The 20,391-nt window shown below is 35.6% G+C and overlaps 1 protein-coding gene across 6 annotated transcripts in view; it reads right to left on the bottom strand.

Annotated features, from left to right (window-relative positions):
* Nucleotides 1–313: 313 nt before the first annotated feature.
* Fxr1 (FMR1 autosomal homolog 1) overlaps nt 314–20,391 on the bottom strand; it is a 53,245-nt gene continuing 33,167 nt past the window's right edge. The window contains exons 10-18 of one of the 6 annotated variants that reach the window (XM_032898513.1): nt 17,550–17,659; nt 14,010–14,096; nt 12,445–12,502; nt 12,295–12,357; nt 8,361–8,564; nt 5,989–6,189; nt 5,267–5,347; nt 2,041–2,132; nt 1,207–1,377 (exon numbers count right to left, since the gene is read on the bottom strand). In XM_032898513.1, coding sequence (XP_032754404.1) covers nt 1,207–1,377; nt 2,041–2,132; nt 5,267–5,347; nt 5,989–6,189; nt 8,361–8,564; nt 12,295–12,357; nt 12,445–12,502; nt 14,010–14,096; nt 17,550–17,659 — 1,067 coding nt within the window. Of the gene's footprint in view, nt 1,378–2,040; nt 2,133–5,266; nt 5,348–5,988; nt 6,190–8,360; nt 8,565–12,294; nt 12,503–14,009; nt 14,097–17,549; nt 17,660–20,391 lie in introns of all 6 variants that reach the window. The other 5 variants (XM_032898511.1, XM_032898514.1, XM_032898516.1 and 2 more) reach the window with 5 other exon arrangements.

Raw genomic sequence — 20,391 nt, forward strand, 5'->3', positions numbered from 1 at the left:
TTTAATAAAGAACTAAAGGCAAAAGTGAAAAGCTTATCTTCTGCCTCCCATTATATTATCTCCCACAAATCGCCTTTGATTAGAATTTAATACAAAGATGTTTCTCCAATGGCAAAGACATTATACATTTCCTGAATCGTTTACTAGCCAAAACTTAAGTGTTAACTTTGGAGGGTCCATTACAAATGATAAAATGGTTAGATTTAACACTAGATCTGAGAAACAAATGCTTCTGAAAAGCACTCGAAGAATGCTATCTATTCTAGGCCTCAAGTACTCCTACTTTCAAACAATTGGCATAAAAAGTAGAAAGTTAAAAATCAGCAAATGGAAGATCAAAGTTTATTTTACTACCTGCATACAAAAACATATTGCACATCAAACAACCAAAATCAAAAAAGGGGGGGAAAAAAGGAAAAAAAGGGTAGAAAGAAAATGTGAAAGATACTCTACTGAAGACTAAACATGTAGTTTATACAGAATAAACCTTCTGGAAATTGATCTTTTCAGTAGTTCAGGCTATGTCTGAATGGACATGACTAATCAGCTTAGTGTTTCAACTAAAGCTATGTTTGATTTTTAAATACTGTACACTTTAATAAATAAACCAAACAAAGCCTCAATGTAGAACAGTCACTGCCAATATCACCCAGTATCCCTGCAGATGAGTTAACATGTATTTCCAGTGGTCTGCAGAATTGCCTCTACAAACAGCATTTAAAAAACACATTAAACAGACCAGTTTCCAGACTAAACTAATGAAGAAATTACAATTCAGTGCAAAATATTTTAGACTGCTTCATTCTAGTTTTCCTCAGGTGAAGAAGTGGTTGCATATTATTAAAAATGTAACAAAAGCAGCTAATGCTTTCATAAAGAATATTACGTTAGGGACCCCACCCCACCCACCTCCCCCCATCTCTGCCATATTTTGAAAACAAAATAACATTTCCTATAGCCAGCAACTTTTTTTAATGTTACATATACTATTCTCAAGGCACATCTGATGATATATTTTTAACACAGTAGGTGTCAAAGTATGTTTAACATATGATTTCGTCAGGATCCCTCCCCTTTCTGAATTCCAAATGGAGGAACTGAAAGTGCGATGTAAGACTGGCGATCCGTATTCTATCTTTGGCAAGCTTGTACAAGCACTATTGTAACTGTAATGTAAAAGAACTGTAAACTAGGAACTTCCTTCAGTTATGAAACACCATTCAGGACTGCTGCTTCTTGAGTGCTCTCTTCTTTTAAGGTTTTAGTCTTTTCTTCTCCTGGAGTACGCGGTAGCTTAGGAATTTCATCGCCAGAAGCGCTAGTTGGACCATTTATTGCCTTTTCTGATGGACCATGCTCTTCAATCACATCTTTTGCCTGTCAAAGGGAGACAACTTTTTCAACATCTTTATAAAGAAACTCTGTAGCTGAGGAGGAAAATAACTATCAACATTAGCTTTAAAAATAGAATAACTTTCATGTTATAAAGAAAGCATTTTACATTTAAAACAAATACCAATGCACTCTAGTATCAGGGTTTTAAAACTACATTATTTCTAGTACCTATGAGTGCCCACTTCACAGAAAGCACCTGCACTGTTCAATGAAACCTTTACCTAGTATTATAACCATTGGGAAGCTCACCATATAAATGGTGTAAAAGAGTTTAATACAGCAAGTAGAACAACAATCAGCCATTTTACTCACCTTTTTGAAACTCATGTTTTAATCACTGAAAACATTTAATACAAATGAAACTTAAAAGGTCTATTCCCACTACTGACAAGAGGTACACAGCCTTCTAATTATCAAATCAAGGAACTACTCAAGTGCTATCTATCTGGCAAAGGTCTCAGGCTCAAGCATGCATATCCTCATTTATCAGGGGCCTGGGATAGAAGCAAGGATCTTCTTTAAAATATTATCTCTTAAGGGAAACAACTGACCATACAGCAATTAAGTAAAAAAAATAAATAAATCTAAACAATACGGAAGTAATAAAAAGCAAAACAAAAACCCTACAGGTTAAATTCTCCTTACCATTTCTTTCTTGTTTTTAGCCAAAGTTTCCCTTGGGAGGTTTCTTTGTCTGCTCTGAGACTCAGCTCTAGAAATATAATCTGCAACTGTGACTGTTAAAGATGAGAAAAAAATTACAGGTGTTGAAAAATATTTCTAATTTCTATTATGGATAAAGAATAATTTCACTATAAAGTAAATTAGTGGTGGGTCACCCAATTTCAAAGTTTTACGCTGGGTACCCACCTCTGAACAAAAGCAAAGCTTGAAAAAAATGTGCCTATGATTTTAGTACTATCAATAGAAAAATCCTTTCAGCTGGAACCTGAGGAAATCTAGACTGACGTCCCTTTTCCCAGGAATCCAGCTAAATCCTGGTTTATCTGGTTGTGGGACAAATGTGGTATAGCAACCCACCACCAAGAACGAGCACTGAGAGTGCAGTGTTCTAAGTGCAGAAGGTGTTTGCAGTAATGGGGACAGGGGCAACGGTGATTCAAATCATAGCGAGGTGATTACAAATTTGAAAGCTTTGTATTTTTTGGTTATCTCTCTGCCCCAGGAAAACAGCACAATCAAAGTGTTCAAGTGTGTTGTTATTTTCTGGTGCTCTCCTAACATTTCATGCTAGACAGTATTTAAACTACCTGATGTTCTGACTCTAAGGACGTATAGGCAAATTAAGACAATAAACCACATTCCTAAACATGTAGTGGACCCTTACTCATTAGGGTGGGAAAAGAACTCTATAAAGAGAGATGCAGTCCCATCAACTTTGCTATCTTGCTAGGTCTGAAACATGAGATAAATAAAGTAATGAATTAGGGAGCAAACTAAACCCTATCTGTCATTCTAATAAATGTATTAGTACAACACTGGCCTCAGGACTTGAAACTCAAAATTCTTAATTTTGTATTATTTTCTCACAGACTAGGTTAAAGACAGCCCTGAATTAAAAATTAAAAATCAAGTCAATTGTACATTATTTAAAGTCACTGTGTCTTGGTAGAATTGGTCCACTAGATTCATAACACATGCAGCTAGCAAAATAGTTTGATATAATAAAAGACTGAATCTTATTTTCCAATTGTTTTCCTTAATAATGCATGTCCTAAATTAAAAATTGAAGAACTTTCTAGTAACTCATTACTTAATGAACTTTAAAATTAAGCATCTTGAATCAAAACTTTATTAAAAAAGTACAGATATTTGAAATCTAAAGTTGCTTTCCTTCAAAATTATAAGGAATGTTCATTGTGAAGCCTTTAAATGGTTTCTTATTTTAATATCACTGCCGAGAAATTTACAAACATGTTTAGTGCTATGCTGAGTGATTAGTATATCCTACCAGAATTTTGTCTACTCTACAAGGGGACAAAGAATGACCCTGTCCCATTCTCTGTCCTGAGAATGACTGTAACCATAGGTGGGGGTAACACTCCAAAGAATATTGTTTTCGTAGTGCAGACCTCAGGTGACACCTGGAGAAATGCATCTACATCAGGATGCTGCTGCACAAGCAAATATGATGCTCAATTTAAATGTGGGCAAACAGTGCTTAAGTGCTCTCAACTATTCCTATACAGAAAAAAAACTTTGTAGTTATTAGCCCAAGTTGAGCAAGTGGCACTTAGTTCTGTTCCTTGCCCCCAAATAAAAGAGAGCCAGTTAAGAAACTTTAGAGTTCTTATGCAATACAGCCCCTTAAATTTCAATAGAAATTTAAATTTCAAGATAAAAGTCTAGGTAATTTTATGGCACAATCAATCAGGACTGGGGCTTAAGAGACCCTGTGCTTAAGAATCAATGGAGACCACCAGAGTGTCATGTTGTCTAGGTAGAAGAAAGACTACTCAATGGCTAATTTACATAGATGTAAGAACAACTAGATATTTTAGCCAAAGGAAAACAACTATCAGCTGTCTCCCGACTGCTGCTGGAAACAAGAAACTTCCGAGAAGAGGGGTTGGAAATAAAGGAGTTTGACAAGAAAACACAATGGCTCCTAAGAACAGGGAAAACAAATCAGATATAGTATGCAACAGCCTATCACTGTGAAAAACACCAAAACTACAAATTAGTCATTTTAGTTAATGCCATTCAAAACCATCTGACTTTATAGAAGAAATCCTGTTTCAATAGTTTTTGTGTCTATACACGTGATCACTGGCTTAAGTTATGTTGAAAATCATTCCAAGTTAGTGAGCCCATACAGATAGCCTGAATTTTCTAACTAGCAAAATAGGGACAAAAAACATTCACTGCTGTGCTACTTTCAAAGCTGAAATTCATGACCTCTTCAACTCAAATGCATCTCTAACATTAAGAAGGAAAAGGAATATAAGGGAAAACAAATTTTCTGGACATTATCTTTGATAGTGTTTAGTTCTTTTTACATATCCTAACTTTTAAACACAAACTCTTCGTAACGGGAAATAATGGCCTTTACTAGATCCCCAAATGTCTGCACAACTTCTGCATCAAGGTGTACATTGTATATTATCTGGGGGAAACACATTAAAGAGTATGTTTTGGAAAGAATGCAAAAAATTGGTTGGTTTGAAAGGGGTTTATTTCTACTGTACACAGTTTCTTCATGGTGAATATACAGTGATTCTCTGTACATCAGAAGTGAATTGTGTTCAAAATAAGAGACATAGCAAACGAGCTTTTTTCCAGTTACCAAAACTTAAGACAACATAAAATACTAAATGGAACTAAGTAAATACCATTTGAATGGTTAGTATGTGTCAAAGAAAAAGCACCACACTACAGTAACACAAACATTAACATGCATCCTCTTTTAAAGAAAAAGACACTTCTACAATTTTAAAATTTTGAGTATTGTAATTCCCACCAAATGAGACACCCGATGTATATAGTAAGCAGGCACCATGTTAAATTGCCCAGCTTTGCCAATCAGCCTCAACAAATTCACACCATAGTCCCTGCAATGGCAGTCCCCATCTTAAATGTGAAGAATCTGCCAACTGAATACAGTAAAGGTATTGAAATTATTTCCATATAAGAAATTAAGACACAACATTAGTTCACTTAAGACTAGATACTAAACATTTATACTGTGAAGGAAGAATGCATTTTCTTGAGCAGCATTATTAGTTGAATAAATTAGGCAATGCAAATTCTGAAAGTATACACACATGTGAACATGTAGCTATATTTAGAATGCAGACACATGACATTTTTCATGCTTGTGACCTGACACCAACAGGCCCACTCAAGTTACCTGGCTGTCTATCTTCTGCCTGACCCCTGAAACGACGCCTGCGGCTACGATTGCGTCGCTGGGGTTTTTTTTCACTATCATCTGTAATTGCAAAGTTTACCATCAACTATTCTGACAAAAAATAAACAAAAAAGAACAAACAAAAATTTTCTTTCCTTATACAAGGAAGGGAAAGAGAAACTTTTAATTAAACATCAAAGATAAAGCATACAATACTGACAAAGAATTATATACATTTTTGCAGCATAAAGCACTGCCCTCTGGAAATTAAGAGGGCTTTAACTCACAATAAAGCAAATTGCCATGTAATTGAAACTACCACCATCATTCAAGAATATAAGATTTCTCTCCAACACATCTTGGGTCTCCCAAGTTAATGACATTTTAGCCCCTTAATAATAAATACATCTTTGCAGCCCCCACAAAAATGTACTGTAATTGTTAAAGGGGGAGAGACTAAAACAGTTAAGTTTTGTTTGTAGACAGTAGATAGTTAAACCGAGTATTTAGATTGATTTAATGGTATGAAAGGGCACTTTAAAGAATCCTCCCAGTTCAGATAGTCTGACAAATATGAAAACTAGTCCCCAAGACAAGCAGCTATATCCCTCATTTAAAGAAAACACTAAAAAACCACTGGTGAATTCTATACCAAAAAAAGCTTCATCCATTATCAGTAAGGCAGTCACACACACACACCTCTTCCCTAAATGCTTACATACCTAGCCCATTCTCATTAACTGAGGCTGTATCAGATTCAGTCATTCCATCCATCAGAACAGCATCTTCATCAGTCCTTCGTCTACGAGACCGCCTACGACGGTTAGTACTGTGGTGAGATTCGCTGGCGTCAGTGTCTGCAGTCTGATCTGATTCTGTATTATCAAGTAAGCTGTATGGATTGCTGTCTGGATCTTTGAGCACTATATTCATGTCAGAGGCAAGAAATATTCATTTAAGAGGACATCAGTTAAGAATGCTTTATCTACTGAACTATATACACTAATTGTAAGTAACTCCAATACCCCCCAATAAAAATATAGGTCTGATATAAAAAAGTTCTCTTAACAGTAATTTATCTGGAAAGTAATAAAGATGATTAAATAAAATTTTAATGGGAATGAAAAATTGTAAATCAAGAAAATACGCTAACTTCGTAAGTTTCCTAACGTCTCCTCTGAATTGTTTATAAAAACAGTAAGTCATCTATCTACATCTTCAAATGAGATCAAAACTATAGGGGAACGAACATATATTAAACATGTAATGGTTCTGTTTTTCTCTATTTTTGTCTCACAAATAAATGTAAACTATTTACACAGCATTTTCACAGTATTAGATATAAGTAATCTAGAGTTGATATAAAATGATATACAACAGCAATGCAAAGATCGCTAATATATTTTTCATAAAGAATTAAAAAATTTAAAAAAAATTTATGGGGGTTCTTGAGACCAATCCCCCCCCATGGATAGTGAAGGATGACTATATCAGAAAATATTACACTACCTACTAATTATGGCACTCACACTCTTAACTTAATCCTTTCCAAAGAGTAGAAAAATAAAAATGAAGAGAAAAAAATCATGTCATGATTCTAAGAGGACTATTGTTCCTCTTACACGTTTAAGGTGACTGCCTGTTATTCTGTGTTAATAGACTATTCCAAATAAAAGAAAATAAATCACCTGCACCCAAGACCTCAGAAGCATTAGTTAAGTATGAACTGAAGCAACCAAAACAAGTCCATACAGGCATCTAACTCAGGCTAGAATTTAACTGGCTACAGAAAGGACAACACCTAATTTATAATCCAACTTAAAAAACAAACCATGGGGTGAAGTCAGAACAGTGTCAAGATACAAATGAAAAGAAAAGCGCCCGTCTTACCTATGTGCATCTACTGCTTCCAACATTCAAAATACAGAAGAAATTCACCTAATCACGATTACTCCTAAGTTTTCCTTGGTAAGTTAGCAAGCTAGTGTCTTAGCAAAAGATACTAAATTTATCTATAAATCATAAACACTAGGTAAAATACATTTTTGCAATTCCATAAAATAATTATTTAATAGTACAATTTATAGTGCATTTTAATACAAAACTTATTTTCTGAAAAAGCTAAGTTAAAATTTCCTAAATAAAATTAAACTTAGGGCCCAATGAAAATTGTGATCCAATTAGAGCCAAATACTTCCCTTCCCTTCATTTGAGGCTGATTTGCTCCTGTTTTTGTATGTGTACTTTTAATATGCATAGACTGCACTAAGACTTAAAATATGATTTTAAATGAGACATTTAATAATTATAAATATTAAATATGACTTCTTAAAAGACAAGTAATAATGGTAACACACAATGTTGCAAAATAATCTAATCCATGTATTCCTGGAAACCCTCTCCTTTTGCCTATTCTATTCAGAAAGAGAACTCTGTTAATGGTTACTATTCCATGATAAAACACAATCCAATGGTCACAGCCAACACAGCCTTGAACATATGGAGTCTTTGGTCATCTCTACACTGTACCTATGGACATATGGTACACACCCGCATGTGCAGATGCTCACAGAAGCCACAGAGGGCAGCAGATCCTCCAGAGCTAGAGCTAAGGGTTGTGACCAGCCCATGGTGGGTGCTAGGAGCTTAACTCTCTCCAACAGTGGTAACTTAAGGTGCTAAGCCACCTTTCCAGTCCCTCTTTATGGTTCAATTTCTCTTTATGGTTCAATTACTCAATAAAATGTTCTAAAGAGTTGAGTCCGCATCTGTCTCTTTTCTCGAAGTGTAGCAAAAAATTTTGGGGAGAACATGGAAAGCATTACCTAATTACCAAAGACCTCAAAAGGAGAAGGGATAAACATGATTATCAAAGCCAACTAAAAGTTCTGACCTACACATTCTTAAGGAAACCTTTACAGGGAATTACTCTACACATTTCCTATATTAAGTGCTATACAGTCTACCATTTTCTCTAAGATAGTAAGCTGAGTCACGAACTTCCAAAGATCTGTGGCCCTGAGAGAAGAACTAACTTCTGTAGGATTATATGGTTTACGAAGCATGAGTGCGGACATAGTATGTAAAAGACTACCAGAACTGATGGAGGATTTGCCACCACGTGGTCCACCACGACCTCGTCCCCCAGAAACACTTCTGCCTCTTCCTCCTGGGCGTCTCCTGCTGTCTCGCTGATGTCGAGTCTCTCGATCATCTTCTCCTGCCAATGACCAATCACTCAGCTCATCTTTACGCTCAGATTCTGTTTCGGAGGGGTTAGACAGCTCAGAATTTGTACCTTTAGAAAAAGACAACATATAAGCCAATTAGATGCACATAAACAAAAATGCTAAAAACAATTTTCAAAATAGTGTGTGTTAAGTACCATTTACATAAGCATAGTAATTGCTCCAAAAAGAGCAAAACTAAAAGCTTTAAGTTTATTTTAAATATAATTATCAGATTCAACTAAACTATAAGAAAAAAATGTATACATGAAAATGCACTTAATGTAAAGGTTTCTGCCCATTTTTAAATTGATAGCTTAAATCATTAGTACAGTGTTATCCAATATCTAAAAATAAATTTAATGACATTTAAAAAACATTTTAATAGTGTTTCCATTATTACTGACTTGAGGGTATTTGTCTCATGCATTTTAATTTCTCTCAAATCATAACACTGCTTGTGGCTGATCTTTCTTAAAAGTTAGGAATTTACTTGTCATATAATACATAAAATGTTTTCTCCTATTGCCATAGATTAGTATAATGACAATGTTTCTGAGACAATACCTACTACCTAAGAACAGAAGACATTGCGTACTGAAATGAAATTAACATAATTATCTACTCTAGAAGGTGGTTTCTAAATTCACACCCATTTAACTGAAAACAGAATCCCAGACCTTCTCGTACTGTCATGAGTTACTTTCCTCAACAGTTCCCTCTACAGATATACAATGAAATGGTCTGTTAAAAGGTAAAGCTTATTAAATCCAAATATGTCATAATATGCAGAAACTGCCTTTTAATGAGTGACTTTGTTAAATCATTTTGAAGTTTAAATGGCTAAACTTCCACAAATGATTTCATGAAATACCTAAAAATTAGTTGTATTTCAACTACGCAAGCATTTAACAGTAGTAGTAAAACACTGAAACAAAATTAAGGTGTAGGAAAAAAGGACTCTACATATACAGATTACAGAGGAAAAGATGAAAAACACTTTAGGAAAAAAAATCCAGTTTTTCACTCAAGTGGTTGTTAGGAATGAGGCCACATAGAAGAGAATAAAGTGCCCATTTAACAATTACTTGTACAAATGAAAAAAAACACTTTAGTACTGTCACTATCTAAGGAATAGTGAAACAAAAGTGGACTAAAATGTAGTAAGTCTACTATTTTATCTTACCCAGGGATAAAAGCAAGGAAATTAGTCTTTAAACTACCTAAATTCAGTATTTTGTCAGACTAATATCTCTCTCTCTCTCTCTCTCTCTCTCTCTCTCTCTCTCTCACACACACACACACACACACACACACACACACACACACACACACACACACACACACACACACACACACACACCATTGTTGATGACCTGGCTAATATTCATGCTTTATGATCAAAAAAAGTTAAGTATAAGGATACACCATGAGATGAAAAGACTGCCCTAAAATACTTAGGTGAGCCCAAACTAGTTCATGGGTCTTTAAAACCTCATGTCATAGAGATAGCAGAATGAGGGCTGTGACATCAGTGGCATTTTAAAACTAGAGGCAGGCAGTCATAAGCCTGAAAATGTCAGGCAAGCAGGTTCTATTAAACCTCCAAAAGGCAAAACAGAACAAAACTCCTGCAGTCCAGCTGATGTGTACGAGGCTAGCCCAGTACAAAAACAATGGTCAATAAAGCTGTGTTGGTCATGCCTCTAGGTGGCTAGGCTATCAGTAATTATTGTTTTGCTGAAAACAATATCGACATCTCAATCTTGTTGTACAAGAAGGATACAAGGAAAGAAATACCAGAAAAGCTTTTAAAAATGAGCCATGATACTCACAATCACAATGTGCTTTTAGCTAAATCCCAAAATCAGGCTTTTCTCTACAATGTCTATCACTCTGATCAAGATGCTTCCCACCGATTTAAATGGTTGTATGATTAAAGTGCACATTAAAAATGCTTTATTATGGGGGTTGGGGATTTAGCTCAGTGGTAGAGCACTTGCCTAGCAAGCGCAAGGCCCTGGGTTCAGTCCCCAGCTCCTAAAAAAAGAAAAAAAAGAAAAGAAAAAAAAAAAAAGAAAAAATGCTTTATTATGGGCTGGAGAGATGGCTCAGTGGTTAAGAGCACTGACTGCTCTTCCAGAGGTCCTGAGTTCAAACCCTAGCAACCACATGATGGCTCACAACCATCTGTAATGAGATCTGATGCCCTCTTCTGGTGTGTCTGAAGACAGCTACAGTGGGTATGATAAAAAAAATAAATCTTTTAAAAAAATGCTTTATTATAACCAAGATGTAATAAACTTTTAAGATTCAAACTAAATTTAGTAATACTTTAGAAATGGTCTATAGTCTCTACTTCTTATAAAATGTTTTTACTGCCTAGTCCTTTTGAAAGTGCGCAAGAACAGCTGTAATAAAAGTCAGTCCTTTACTAAAACATAAGGTTTCTAGTTCCACAAACCTGTCTGCCACTACTGAAGGATCTGTACACCATTTTCTAAAATGATTACCTTTGCCATTTTTCATACATTCCTTATCTACTCCTCAGTCACCTTACCAGGGTGCCTCCCTTTATCAACAAGCAGAGGCCTCAGACACTAATCAATCTGTTCAATGGCTTTTCCCTCTTGCTATACAAAAGCCGTATCTGATTGTTAATTCAGGATTTAAAAAATGCAAATATACCCGGTTTCTATTTAATTACTGGCATTAAATATACTTTAGGAAATACAGCATTAGCTTACAATTCTTCGTCTTTTACACACTGAATACTCTAGACTTTATTGGAATTTTATTTGCAAACTTCAATACCATGTTATGAAAACAAAAATACATCAAGGAAATGAAATACTTGAACATAAAGTTGCAGTACTAGAGAGAAGGGATACTTAAGCCTTCCACCTGCACCAACAGGTGAAAGAGTACCGGTGTACTACATCATTAGATTCCTTAGTTAAAAAGAAGTCTAGATCTGAACCTGCATGGTGCAAACCTCAATTCACCTCTACTTTCTGTAAATGCTTCCTACTTTGGTCTAGGTTCACAAGTATTTTCTCAAAACAAGATGACATAGGGAGGAGAAAGGAAAAGAACAGAAAAGGCAAATGAAGAGGGATGGGCAGGAGATCAGGTCACAGCTAATATCCAAGTCCAAATGGAGAAAGATGGAACAACTCCAAAGCTAAACAAGAATAAATGAGAATTTATGATTAGAGAATTGTTGACTACCATAGGATCCACTGATCTGTTCCTACCCTAGGCCCCAGCTTCCAAGTAAAAATATAGCTTATAAAAATGCTCATGACAGAAGATTAACGATCTTTTTAAGCTAAGCCTTCATTTTCAAGAAATGTTACTAGACAAAATGGTTGCATACAAGGCACTAAAACACTCAAACCAGCCAAATAGGCAAAGTCTATTTCAAAGCTGCTGAAGGTTTATTATATGCAACACTGGTCTAGTGATTTTTTCTATTTCTATTTTTTCGTTTGTGCTCATCTTACAGATAGCAGTAAGTACACTAGGATTCTACAGGAAATGTATGAAACCACATCAGTTGGAACACAAGCTATATTTCCATTCACTCTTTATACATACTTATTATAATCTACCATAACCATAATTAAAAATCATGTGTTGTGTAACTATTTGTAAACTATACACCTTTCACTGTTGCTAGTATGTCACATCAATGGGACATACACCTCACAACTACCTTTCACCCAAAATGTATGCAGCGTCTAAACTAGAATCACTACTACACAAACTATTACAGAAATAAAACAATGTTCTTTTTACCATAACCGGAGGTGTAATTAGGGCCCCGACGACCTCTGCCTCTTCCACTATAAGACCTAGAACCTTGTACAGAAGAGACGGTACTTTCATCAGTGGCATATCCTTTCTCTTTTTCAGGCCCTCTGGTGGAAGAAGGTCTGAAACCCATACCAATCTGTCGCAGCTGTTCATCGATCTGCAGGCGTTCCATTCTTAGTTGTTCCACTTCCTACAATCAAAACAAAGACTCTGTTTTATGCACTGTGTGTGTCTATGTGCATTCGTGAATGCACCTATGGGTACATATGTGTCAGACAGTGTGAGACCCACTTGACCCATCTTCCCCAGCCCACATCCTATACAGGTTTGACATGTTTTGGCCTAGAGCTAGAACTGTAGAGTATATACCAAAGAAACAAACTGTGATCTTTTGAAATCATCTCATAAAGCAGAATTGTATTCACGAGGTCATTTGGGGGTCAACTTAAGAAACACTGAAAGCTTTTTGCTATAAGCAAACAGTATAATTCTTTCAAGTAACTGTTCTACTGCAGTAACTTATCTGTTATTGTTATCTAATATTACCAAATACTGTCCTTTTTTTGCTTTTGAGTGCATGTGTATACATGCGCATATAAGTTTATATATACCATCATGCACCTGTGGAGATCTAACTGTAACTTGAAGTAGTTGATTCTCTCCTACAATGTGAGTTTTATGTATGTATGTAAGCTTAGCTGCAAAAACTTTAATGCACGGAGTCAGCCCACTGGCCAAATACTGTCTCTTTAAACAGGGAGTTAAATATTCTATTAAAGGTATTATTAACAAGCTATTTCACAAGCAACATTTTCATTTATGACTGAGATAGACAACCTGATCTGATCATTTAGAAACTGAGGTCCTACAACAGTGAAGGTATCTAATCTAAAGAGTTATCTGCTGGGACTACAGAAGATAAAAAAGCATTTGCTTACAAGGCCAGGATTGATAAAATTCCAAGAAATTGAATGGTGTTATCAAATGTGCTTTCAAATTGCTTGTACAAGAATAATATCAGAATACAAGGAAAGTATACTATGAATAGAGAGCAGGTTAGGATTATTACTGTAACTATGAACAACAAAAAAAGAAGAGAAAAACAAAAAACTGACGCTTACTGATAGCTTTTTTCTATAATCCTTGTGTATTATGTTTCAACCGAAATTAACAAATGGGGGCTGAGGATAGAACACAGAAACTGATGCCTGTTTTGTTTACCGTGCCCTTGGCTCTGGTTTGCATCTTCAGCAACTCACCCTTCCCTCAAAATTGATGGAATGCAGTATACTGGGGCAAGGACGCTAGCTCACACAATACCAGGGTTATCAAAGAAACCCAATTTCACCTGTGTAGATGGCTAAAACTCAAAAACAGAAACAAAATGGCCCTAGTAGAGCACATAATTATTGTAAACAATGAACTCTTCAAACGTGAAGAGTTTGAAGTCTTCAAACGTGAAGTCTTTGGGGGTAGGGGGGTAAAGATTCTACCACCCCTTGCAAAAGTGTTAAGGGCAAAGAACATGTTACTCTTAACAAAAACAGGGCAAAACTTAATTAAAATATTTAATTACCCAAAAACATTACCATAACAAACAAGAACGTTCAACCTGCAGACACCTTGTTTATATTAGGTATACAACATTGACAGAGAAAATGCAGAATGATACATGACAAAGTGAGCTGTGCCCATACCTTTAAGTAAGCGATGTGATACTCTAGAAGAACTTGCACATTTCCAATACTTTCTTTAGTGCCAACAAATACAAATGGAACCATTCCCTGTAAGAAAACATAAGTTCCTCAATTTTTTTTAGAGATTTTTCAATGTCTTATTTGTACTAAAATTTACATTTCAGTTTGCTAAAAAAAAAAAAAAAGTATCAGTTTGTGCTAGTTTTCTGAATTTTAATCAATGTAATGTCACAAGAATACAAACCACTTTTTAAGCAAAATACTCAAAATACTCTTTCAGACTAGAAAAATTATCATAGTAGGCACAGCTAGAAAATAATGAAATAATGAAAAGAAAGAAAACAAAGCAAAACCAAACATATATTAGGCAAGTTATTGCAGTAAGTGCTCAGAGAGGACCTTGAGAAGGGTTACGGTGGCACATGCCTGTAATTACAGCACTTGAAAGTTGAAGGAAGGGAATTATTAGTTCAATATAAAACAACAGTATCTAAAGGGGGAAAAAAAGAGCAAAAAGACTTAAGGGTTATACATTTCTGACCATCAAAAGACATTCTCAGGACTGGTGATACGGCTTAGTGGGAAAGGGCACTTGCCGCCAAATCCAATGACCTAGGTGAATTTGATCCCTGAAAGCCGGAATTCAGAGAACAGAAAACAGCTTCTGCAGTTGTCCTCACCTCCATACACAATGGCAAACATACATGTGCCTACATGCCATGTATGTACACAAACACATATACACACATACACAAATGGGAAAAAGTAAAGATATGCTGACTACAGAGAATCATCATCATCCACCTCATCATCATTTCAATCCTTTTATTTCATTTATATGAGTACACTGTAGTTATGTTCATACACACCAGAAGAGGGCATCAGAGCCCATTACAGACAGTTACAAGTCACCATGTGGTTGCTGGGAATTAAACTCAGGACCTCTTAAAGAGAGTCAGTGTCCTTAACCACTGAGCCATCTCTCCAGATCCCCCCAGAGCACTATTATTTATACAATATTAATAATGAAATCACTGAAGAGCAGATACCCAGGCACAAAAATAAACACCGAACAATAATCTGCTAAATAAACTGTTGCTTATTTGGTTAAACTTCAGAACAAGGCGCCTTTAAAATGTAGAGCCAAAAGGGGATAGAGAGATAGCCCAACTGTTAAGAGTACTTGTTGCTCTTGCAGTGGCCTCAAGTTCAGATCCCAGGGCCCAAATGGTGGTTTAAAACCATATTTAACTCAAAGTTTCAAGGGACCTGATGCTTTCTTCTGATCTCCAAGGACACAAGGCACACATACAGACATGCACACAAAATAATTTTAAAAAAGCAAAACCAAGATTTTTTGCCTTATGAACATTTCAGCTTTCTACTATCTGAGAAAAAAAATCAACTTAAACTCCCTGCCAGTTTCCATTTCTCCTCTCAGAAAATATCTCCGAAGTTTTTTAAATAGACTAGCTCAATACCTTTTGGTTATAAATATGAATATGTTTTCAAAGTAATTTCTAACAGGTGCCTTATTTAGATATAGCAGGTTAAATATAGACAAACACCAGGACACTTACTAAGGATCCAGCACAGCTCCACTAACTGAAATTTCAACTATGAAGATATAAAACAAGAATAAAGTTTTGACAGTGTACTAAGAAAATAGCAAACAGACAGGGAACACAAAACTTGCTGGTATGTCTGTATCTACTTTTATACTGAACCATGTCACTTGCCTTGACCCCACAAAAAAATTCGTATGAAAAAACTCTACACATTAGAGTAGCATATGAGGTAGGCACTCCCACTCAGTAGTAACAATGAAACCAAGCAGCTTGTGTTGACAGAAAGGAGCAGTCTTACCCCTACCTGTCTTACATAGCCAATCTCCTTACTCATCGAATATTCAACTGCAACCCTATGTAATGTTTTTATGCTTCTTAACCCTGGCCCAGCAACAGCAATAACAGCCCAAGCTACAGAGAAGGCATTATAATAAGTTTTTTGGTTCTTTTTTTTTTTTTTTTTTTAAATCAAGGAGAACCAACCAAGAATAATATAATCTTGCACTGAAATGGGAATACTGAAAAGCTAGTGAGGACAAGTCAAGAAGACTAGTTTTGAATGCCAATTTAAAAAGTTGTATGTGGGCTGGAGAGATGGCTCAGCGGTTAAGAGCACCCGACTGCTCTTCCAGAGGTCATGAGTTCAATTCCCAGCAACCACATGGTGGCTCACAACCATCTGTAAAGAGATCTGATGCCCTCTTCTGGTGTATCTGAAGACAGCTACAGTGTACTTATATGTAATAAATAAATAAATCTTTAAAAAAAAAAAGTTGTATGTGAGCTATTGTAACAATGTGAGTTGTATATAACTATCATAGCCTTCAGATCAGATTTTATATTGCTGGATACTGTGTATATGAGAAATATGAAGATTATAAAGTTTGGGCACCATTAGTTTTTAATCTTTATCAGAAATCCTAAAAACCACACAGAGCAAGTACAAGTTACATGATATAACACATTAACAGTGTGATAAAGGGAAATGAATGTACAATCACCTACTAAGTTCCTTCTTAAGTGTACCTCAACCTAGTTTTCTAATACAAAGAAGTACAGAAGTGCTATCTACCATAGGCATCTCAGGACTCCCAATACTTGGTGTCAAGACACTGATCTGAGTTAAATGTCTACAACTTTTCTGTTTTAAAACATTGACAAGAGTTATTTAGCAAGTTCTCCTAACAGTTCTATACTATGCAAAACTGAAGGACGTTGTATAGTGGCCAATTCTGGTTGACAATTTATGGACAACTCTTGGCTTATTTTAAAGTCTCAAGTCAGCTCTATCAAGCTGACCACTAAACCCACAGATTTAGACATCTTAATGTTTAAGCGGTTAATAACAACATGAAAAGGGACAGAGAAAGCAGTTTCAGAAAGGACAGAACAGAATAGCAGCATGAAATAATGCATGTCAATCAAGGAATGTTCAATACTTTTAGATGTTACAAAAAACCCAAGAAGAATCAAGAATTGATCAAGAATTCTGGACATCAAATTTTACAGCTTTATACTCAAAGAATAAAAATGATCTAAGATGAAGCTTGATAGCTCAGTGGTTACGAGCATTTTTTTCCTTGCAAAGGACCTGGGTTTGGTTCCCAGCAAAGTCAAACAGCTAACAGCCATTAATAACTCCAATATCATGGGATCCAGTGCCTACAACTTCCACGAGTACAGGACATGCACATGGTACACATATATGCATGCAAGCAGAATACTCATGCACAGAAAAAAAGGAGGGCGGACCCAAAAAGAAAAAAAATTTTAACCGAAACTTTTATAAGAGCTGGCTTAAGTACTGACAGACCAACTAAGAAGCCATACAGTTCACAAAACTGAAAGATGATTTGTTTTTAGTATGTAAAATAGTCCAAAGAAATAGAATTTTCAAAAACAAGAATATCCACAGTATTGGAAACTATAATGCTTAAATAAAATAAGCAAATAAATTGCATTAAACACTCACATCTTCTCTAGGTAGTTTATTTTCATTGTCTCCTTCAATTCTTACTCGAACCACACCAGATTTATCCACTATTTCTTGAATAACTTTGCCATTTTTTCCAATAACTTTTCCTTTAGTAAAAGAAAACAAATAAGTTAAAGCTGGTTTCTTATCCATCTTATATACCAACCTAGATTATTTATTACTTTCCTATCAAATGGTAACCACCATAACCTCACCCAAAGACTCTTGTCTGAAATTTTAACTGGAATATATATGTCTAAAGGCTACTACTGACTTCGGTAGATCAATGCAATTCACAAGCAAGAGAATTCCCATGCCTAAACATTTTTAAACATTAGAGCCACGTCTAATACTTTAAAATATAAACTCCAATCCATTTCCATCCCCTGCCCATGAAACATAAGAGAAAGCAATTTTAATTGCTATTGGCCACATCACTTCATTCATCTCATTCATATGTATACACATATCCATACACGTATATTCTTATAAGCAAAAATAGTACAAGTTTTTAAGTACTTCATACATTTACATAAGTTCAAATAGCATGTACAGCCTTACTGTCTTGCTAAGAATGACATACTGTAAAATGATACAAAATTCATACCTTCATACTTGACCTGTTAAGTCGCTCAAACAGCAGATATTAAATATACAATACTTAAAAGAAAAACTCCAAAGGTAACATGGAGGTGCTCTTTCCCTATTATAAAGATTAACCCAAAGAATCAATGTTTAACTCAAGTATCTGGTACACTCTTGGGATATAAGTAACAGCAATATCCTTACTAAGTTGTATATTGCCAAATCCACATCACAGCTTTTTGTTTTTTAACTAAGTCATTTTCAGAAAAGCTACAATTTCAGTTGAAAGGAAATAGTCTGTCATGTGCTTGAAAGAACAGTTTCCATTACATATAGTGACAACAGTAAACCAAGAGGTAGAGCATAAACACACTCTTTCTAATGGTATTTTTCAATCTCTTATTTCTCATCTCACACCCCTTTGCCCATCAATAAGCCTCAATTTAAAGAGCAGCAACTGGATAGGTTAAAACAGACATCAGAGTTCACATGACTGGGTCTTCTCAGAAAAGCCCTAGGAGCAGCACATCAAAAGCAACCTTCACAGATTACACAAGGAAACTTAAGCAGTACCTTCATCCTCCTACCTGCTAAAAATAAGCAAATGTCTTTTCAGAACACAAATGAGGTTGATGGGACATAAGCCCTTCCCCCAGAATCTTGCTCACTTGCTTCTTGGAACTACACCAGTGGTGAGTTAAGCATCCATCACCCTTTCTGGGTCCTTGGCGGGGACCTACCTTCAAGTCTTACTTAGTCCCACCAGAGACCTTCAATATTTTAAATGATCATTTCCACAGTTTAAATTCCAGAGCATATTGACAAACTGAAGCAGACCTGTAGTATAAATTGAGCATTGAGTATAATGTTGAAGGGACAAAATAAAGTAGTGATTAAAGGCAGCTTCTTCTAAGAAGTGAATGGTTGTGATCCATTTTCATTCAAATCAATGTCCAAGAAATACTGTTTGTTTTGATTTTGGACAGGTGGGAATGATCAAATACTAGAATGCCTCAAACATAGAAAGCAACCCATCCTCTCTGGAACTTACCCACCAAGTGGTCCTCATTCCCTCTTACTCCTCAGTTCTCCTTTTCTTTCATTTGGATTAAGAACATGTATTTTTCAAAAAACTGCTTAACCCATGAAATGTTTTGGAGGAAAATAATGGTATTACTATACATGACAAGCAACAGAAGCACCAGAGTTTCAGCACTGTGAAGTTGTTCCTGCTAATGCATGCTTTCTAAACAGCACATATGCAATTCAAATCACAAAGGCCAAACAAGACAGGATAGTAGACAAAAGATACATAGCATGGATTCCCCTCTTTGCATTGATAACTAGATAAAGAACCAGAACTACAAATATATCCTTTCCTTATTTCTGAACTATCAGGGGGTTTTATTCATTATTAATCCAAACTCCTGAACAGCCAAAGTTTGTCTTTGTAGAATTAAGCTGGACAAAACTTGATTTCCTTTTCACAAAAATACTATCAAACCTTTTTTTTTTTTTGTAAACAAATGCGGAAGCCTCAATTAAGTAATGTTCTATAGAATAGCTACCAAAACTTTAGCACTTCATCCATGTGAATAATTGACTTAAAGAGCACAACAAACATTTTCAAAAGCAGCTCTTGTGGCTGGAGTAGGTTCAGTGGCCGAAGACCTACCTAGTGTGGGCAAGGCCCTGGGTGCAAACCCTAGTATTAGAAGAGGAGAAAAAGAAAGAAAAAGCAGGATAGTAAAATTATGTATGACAGGGCAGCAAGTAGTCGCAGTTTGTAAAAAACACTTGCCATCCAAGCCTGGCAACCTGAATTTAATCCCAATACTCATACAGATGTATGAGGTAGTTCTCCCACCTTTCCCAGACAGAGATCCATTCCGTGAGTGTGCTCAAACAAATAATACACTCAATTTTTAAAAATTCAAAAGCAGTTTTTTCCAACAATAATCTTAATCCATCTCATAAAGCATTATACAGTGAACAATGGCACACCAAAAACTAGTAGAGTTTGTATTAACTGGCAATATATCATAGCTTCTTAAATGAACCAAAAAGCCTTCTACATCCTTCTATGTAACTGTTAACTGAATTACAAGAAACCAAGTTTTTCTGCTATTAACCATTTTTCCTATGTGTGAACTCACCCAAGTGGAAGCCAAAGGTAACTCTGGGTATTTTTCTTTATCTGTCCTTGCCTTTTTTATTGTTTATTTATTGAGTTGAGACAAGCTCTCTCTCTCTC

Source organism: Rattus rattus, chromosome 3, assembly GCF_011064425.1.
Source record: "Rattus rattus isolate New Zealand chromosome 3, Rrattus_CSIRO_v1, whole genome shotgun sequence".
Classification (NCBI taxonomy): Eukaryota; Metazoa; Chordata; class Mammalia; order Rodentia; family Muridae; genus Rattus; species Rattus rattus.